The 6206-nt window shown below is 50.0% G+C and overlaps 1 protein-coding gene across 2 annotated transcripts in view; it reads left to right on the forward strand.

The window, feature by feature from the left end:
* SELENOI (selenoprotein I) overlaps positions 1–3643 on the forward strand; it is a 30021-nt gene extending 26378 nt beyond the window's left edge. Inside the window, exon 10 of one of the 2 annotated variants that reach the window (XM_030036837.1) lies at positions 764–3643. In XM_030036837.1, coding sequence (XP_029892697.1) covers positions 764–880 — 117 coding nt within the window. In that variant the 3' untranslated portion in view covers positions 881–3643. The remainder of the gene's footprint in view (positions 1–763) is intronic. The other variant, XM_030036839.1, reaches the window with a different exon arrangement.
* Positions 3644–6206: the final 2563 nt, after the last annotated feature.

Genomic DNA, 6206 nt, shown 5'->3' on the forward strand with positions numbered 1-6206 from the left:
CATTTATCCTTCTGTCTGCGGTTCTCTGAACCATGCCTGAAAGCTCATTGCATTGTGCAGCTTTTGCTCCTCTGTGGTTTTCTCATATCTGCAAAGGAGGTGGTGAATGCTTCTTCCAAAGACTGGTGTAAAAGGGGCCTGATTATCCAAAACCTGGTGTTGGGTTCCCCCCCTCTCTGTAGCCCTCCTATGTGTGTCTTCATGGTTAATGCGAAGTACCCGACCCCCAGTTTGAATTGCAAATGGATTCAGGGAGCGATTTTTCATATAGATATCTGAGATTATCATATTAATTTAAGCAAAATAATAAAAATATTGCTGGGAGGGGCAGAGAGGGAGCAGTACAGAGTAGAATCCTGCGTGCCTGGGCTCAGGGCAGGTGTTTTTGAATCCTGCCCCTGAGGAGGGCAGGAACAGAGGTGACCCTGCTCCTGGATAGACGAGGCTGTTACACGGGAAGGGAGCAAGGCTGCACCTAGCGGAACCACGCGTCTGGCTGGCCTCAGCATCGGGCTGGCAGGGACAGGGCTCGGCTCCAGGGGCAGGCAGCCTGGCTGGCCCCATAGCACAAGACAGAGGCTGTGGTCCAGATCTGCTGTGCCCGTCGGCAGTGTGTAGGGTGGGCAGTGGTGGGGAAAGTGGGTGGAGGAAGGTGGCAGGGGCTTTGTCAGCTGTACTGGGAACCGGTCTGGCACTCTGCGCGCTTTCCTCCTTGTCCTTCCGAGCCTTGCTAACCTGGTCCTGGTGTCTGCCTTGTCCCCAGGTAAGCCAGCTGAGCAGGCACTTCAATATACGGCCCTTCTCCTTAAAGAAGCCCACGCCAGATTGACTAGGAGTGGAGGAAGAGAAAATCGGCTTGCGGTCTGCAGAAGTACTGTAAATAACTGCTGCAAATACCTGTAAATACTTCAACCATCACCACAGATCTAAACCTATCCTCTGGACAGACATCAGGGCAAAGTACGCACGGTATCCAGTGCAGCCAGGGCAGGACTGGTGCGGGGCAGCCCCTGCTGCTGTTTGAATGCAAGCTTTTGGTTTTGGGTGAAACTGGACGAGGAGGGTAGCCTTTCAGTTCACTATTACTGTATATTAGACCAGCTGAATGTTCCCAGTGAAACCTCAGACTCCAGCTCTTGCTCAGGTAAAGCTGGTTGGGGATGCAAATGGCTTTACCTGAGCAAAGCATCTTGACCTGTCACCAAAACCAACATAACAGCTGATTTCTACAAGGTCGGGGAACATCCTGATGGTCGGGGGAGATCCTGTCTGTCCCTAATCCTGCTAGACAGCCCTTGTCCTGGGCTGGTACTTAGGGAGCAGATGGCGACAGTTCTCCAGCATTCTGTCCTGCCTTCCTGCATTCACCTATTTGGGCAAATACTTGCACCTTTTTTTTAAGAGGGGAAAAAAAGAACAACACACAAAACATCTAGTAATATTCTACTTGGGGGGCTTAGAAAATCGGGGCTTAGTTTCCCGTAAGAGTGGGAAGGTGGCTTCTGCGTACCTCCACTCGAGCTGAGGGTACCTGGGAGCACATCTGGACTGTGTTCCTGTCTGTCCATGTGCGTTCCCTGCCTGGAAGTGGGGTCTGGGCTCTGATCGGCAGCAGAAAGTGGCTTACGCCAGCCTGCCTAACTCCCCCCTCTTCCTACCAGGATGAACTTGCTGTTTCAGGTCGGCTCTGCTGGGTCATTGCATGCTGCCTGAGCCTCTTCTTTTGTAGCAGTGCAGCCAGGCTCAGTCTGCACATCTCCCTTCCCGCCAGACCATCAACGGCAGCAAATCCACCGCTTGGAGAAGCACCTTAATAAGTGTTGTGTTGGTTGTGTGTGCACTTTCAGAAAGCTGACAGACGTGTGTGTGGTGGGGTCCTTCCAAATATACTATATTTTTCAAAACCAGTGTCCTCAGCGGCTGCATGTCTCATCCAGGGATATATTTGTTTACTGTCCATTTGTAAAAGACATGTTTGCATTGACTTTTTGGTTTTTTTTAATTAGTTTTTCAATTGAGTTAGAGTGGGGTGGTGAAGACTGAATGCTGATTTTCTTTTCGGTTCACTTTATTTAATGAAGACCTGTGCTTGAATGAAGAGTGTAGCTTAAACCCAGGCTCTGGAAAGGCTGCATCCGGAAGCGAACAAGCACAGCAGATTGTGCATATGTAATCTACCGTGGGAACAAAGTCGCTTATACACTGATTATTGTGCAACGTGGTTCGTAGAAGCTTGGTCACAGCATTTTCCTTCTGCAGGTGAAGACCCCTCCTGCTTTAGGAAACCTGCAAACTGTAACTGCTATTTAATGCTTTTTCTTTTGTAAATTTGAATCATTGTCATGCCGCCTATGAGACTTGAAATCCTGAGGCAAGCTCACACATTCACCGCGCATGGGGTGCAACGTCAGGGTTGCTCGGTCACGGTACACCCTGCGAGGAGCGAGCTGGTGTGTTCATCTGGGCTGACATCGTGGGAGGGCTCGGCTGAACGTCTGTATGCTCATGTGTCTGTACGGCTATGACGTGTCTGGGAAGGGTGGCTAATCTGGGAGAGGGGGCAAATGGTTTTCAGAGTTTATTTAATAAAGTAGCTTACTCCTATATATTTTACTGATGTTGTACAGAGAAAAAACCTAAGTGTACGAATGACTTGGGCTGTGCTTGAATTTTTGACTCTTGCTATTTAATGAAATATAATTATGAAGGGAGATGAATTTAAGTCACACTTGCACAAGAATTACAGGGAATCTTAAAACGGGACACAACACTTATCTGAGCGTGTCCCATAGACAGCAAAATTGTGCTAGCAGCACTGACAAAAAGTGGAGGTTGGATGATTTACTTTGTAGTTATCTAGATCCTGTAGTACTAGATCCTGTAGTCTGCAGGACCAGGGAATAACTGAGCTGTTCCCTTAGGCTTTCAGTGAGCTCTGGGGTCCCAAGCTTGGAGCTTGCGTTGTCCCGTCTCTTCCCACTAGTGTTGCTGGGCCCTGAAGACTGGGCTAATGCTGTGAGAAGTTGTCCAATCTGAAATCTTAGGATGTCACTTTGTCTCAGTAATACACTGTTTGTCTGTTGTCTCACTTAGCTGTGAGCTGGTGTGCTTTTGCAGCACGTAATATACCCTGAAAAACCCCTTTGTGAAGTTACAAACATGTGGAAGCAGGGCTTCCTCTCTAAAATCCTGCAAATATTTGTCATGGTGTAGGAGAAAGATCTCTCTTAAACTGGAACCACTTCCTATCTGCACAGGCTTTATCTTTGGAGAGTCCTGGATTTTTGGTGCCTTAATTTATTGCACCTTGAAGCTAGAAAAATATCTCCTTAAATCAGTGCTGGAAAATAGGCTCGCTTGTCTCTAGTGCCACCAGGCTTGTGGCAGAGCGAGGGGAGAGCAGACCTGATCTCAGTGCACAGGTAACTGTTCCTGACTCATGCTGCTGCGAAGCTGGGGTAGGGGTGTTCTGTTTGGGCTGCTAGAAATTAAGTGATTCCTGCTCCCAGATTCTGGTGGGAGTGGAAACAAACAAAGACCAAACCATCTTGCCATGGTGGGGTGTGGCATGCTGAGAAACAAACTATTTATTAATAATAATGGTTTTAAGTCTTAAAAATAAACGTATTCCTTGCTAACAGCATCTGAGGGTAATTGTGTTATGGTGATGGTTGCTTGCCTTGCTGGCTAGACTCTGTCCTTGCGGCGGGATGTGCTCCTTGGGATGGGACAGGGTTGTGCGCAGGCTGGGTGGGACATGTGCTCACTCCTCAGCTCCTCCTGTCCGGTATTTAAGAGCTGATCTGTGTTGTCTCTTCTCCCAGGGATAGTGTTAATCATATTTTCTTAATTACTGATGGACCTGCTGAGTTGATAATAGGACTGTCTTATGCATTCCTAAATCTGTTTTGCACATTCTGTCTCAATACAGAGTATTACCAGGAAAAAACCTGTTCAGGGAGGGGGTGCAGTCCTTCAAGACCCGCTGGGATGTCAGTCTCCTGGCCTCGGGCTCCAGGCAGGCCCTTGTGCTGTGGGAAGAGGTGGCCGGCACTGCCAGCTCCTCCTGGTCCTCACCACGCTGTGGCCGGTCAGCCTTTGCTCTGAAGCAGGTTTTGGTGGGAGCCTGGGACACGCCAGTGTGTCGGCAAAGGACTTGCGTAGCCGAGGCAGAGAGGCAGCTTTGCTTGCAGCCTTTCTCGTCTCGGTCTTGTGGTTCATATCACAGCTCCTGCCTCTGCACCAATCCAGGGACCTAGTGCAGGAATTCACAAGCGGAGCCAGGGCTGAGGGTGAAGTGCAGGTTTTGGGACCTCCTGGGATTTGGGTAAAACTGGCTGTCACACTAAAAGCAAAGTTTTACAAGTACAAATGCTGCAGCTGACCCATGGGCGTACAAACACTAGGAAAACCAAGCACCTACCACTGTGGTTTTAGCTTGTTCCTTCCCCTGTGCTGCAATTAACTCCTCTCTTCTGCGGTCGGTCACTGCAAGGGCTCGGCAGCAGTTGCTTCTCTCGTAAACATCAGCCATCCGATACAGGCGGCTTTGCCAGAGCCAGAGGAGCAGAATGTTTAAGCATGAGCTTCTAAGGCTCTGAAAACATATATTTAAGCTCCTTAAATAGAGCTGGCCTGATGTTACCTCCCGGGTGCATTGAGTACCTGCAGTTTGTAGTCCGGGAGCTGTTTTGATCTTAGTCAGGTCAGTTCTAGCAAGGCCCCTAAACTCTTCTCCTCTGAGAGCACCTGTGCCTGCCTGTGATAGACCTGGAAAGTCTCTAGAGAAGTAGTGCTTTTTGGAAACTAGCTCAGATCGCCCCCCCCCCCCCCCTTTTTTTTTTTTTCTCCATACATGGGTCCAAGGGAACAGTTGATTTTTGTGCAAACACGCTGTAGCTGAGCTCTGGTCACCTTAGTTTATGGCAAAACTGTGCATGAGGTTTTCTGTATCCTTCCAAAACCTGCAGGAACTTCCCCGAAGCAGTCTTGTTTCCAGTTGTCCCTTTTTGCTTAGTGTGCATCACTCGCTTGAGAAGTGGGAGTCCTTCAGCGCACCACCATTCCCTTACACACACCCCCATCCCAAAATCTTTCAGTGCTGTGTGTCAGCCTTGCTTCAATGGTGATGGAGCTGGGTCAGCTGAAAGCTCATTTACTCTTTGCTTGTCTAATGCAGATCTGCAACCCTGGCATGGGGTTGCAACCTTGACTCATCCTGCTTTTGCCCACCTATTGTACCTCGCTGCGCTGTGTCGAAGCAGTGGCTGAGGTGAGGTGGGATGTGCTTTTGGTGGGATGTGGTGACGATGGTTGCTACGCTGACCTTTTTGCTTCTGGAAAAGGTCTCTGTTAGTTTGTAGAAGACCCTTTGGCCCATCCAGGTGTGGTCAGACCTGGCTTGAGAGGTCTCTCGGCTGGTCTCTGAGGAGGTGGTCAGGGTGTTGCTGCCCCAGGAGCAGAGGTTCTCGGTGAAATTTGCTGCTCGCCCTCCAAGGTGCCATTCCATCTCAGCTAGCGGCATCTGTGGTGGCTGTTTGGTAGGAGCCGGTGCTATGCTTCAGGTTGGAGACCTCATTAATCAAAATCTTCTGCCCTGCTTTTCCCGGCAGTGTTTCAAACTGATCTGCTTCTGTCCCTCGAGCTTTCAGCTGAAGTGGATGCTGGTTTTGGTAGTGGTCCATGTTGTGCTGGCGCCAGCCCCTCTGGAAGAGGAGGGTGGTGGGTCCCAGGCTGGTTTTGGCTCGGGTCTTCTGAGTGAGTGCTGAATTGCTTTGTTCTCCAGCTGTAACACTGCACCTAAAGGCAAACCAAGGCAGCAGCATCAAACCCAACCCGCAGAGGTGGGGGGAACTGGGGCATTTCAGACTCAACCCTTATATCTGAGTAGTTTTGGAAACGGTCCCAGCTCTCTGGGCTCCTGCCACTGGGCCCTTGCTATTAATGCAGGACAGGGAGCTTCTTTGCAACCCTTCAGAGCATCTTCAAAGGCCTGTGTCCATGCGGCTGTTCAGTTTTCCTGGGCAGGGTGAGGAAGATGTTAGTGATGCTGCCTTGTCCTTCCAGAAACAAGTTTGGAGGCACTAACCGGACTCTGCAGCCCGGTTTTCTGCCACCAACCCTCTGTGCAGTGGGGCTGGAGAGCCAATGCTGCTGGCTGCTGTCCTGGTCCCCAGGGCTGTGGGGGCTGTGAAATGATGCAGGGA

The sequence above is a fragment of the Aquila chrysaetos genome, chromosome 15 (genome assembly GCF_900496995.4).
Source record: "Aquila chrysaetos chrysaetos chromosome 15, bAquChr1.4, whole genome shotgun sequence".
Lineage (NCBI taxonomy): Eukaryota > Metazoa > Chordata > Aves > Accipitriformes > Accipitridae > Aquila > Aquila chrysaetos.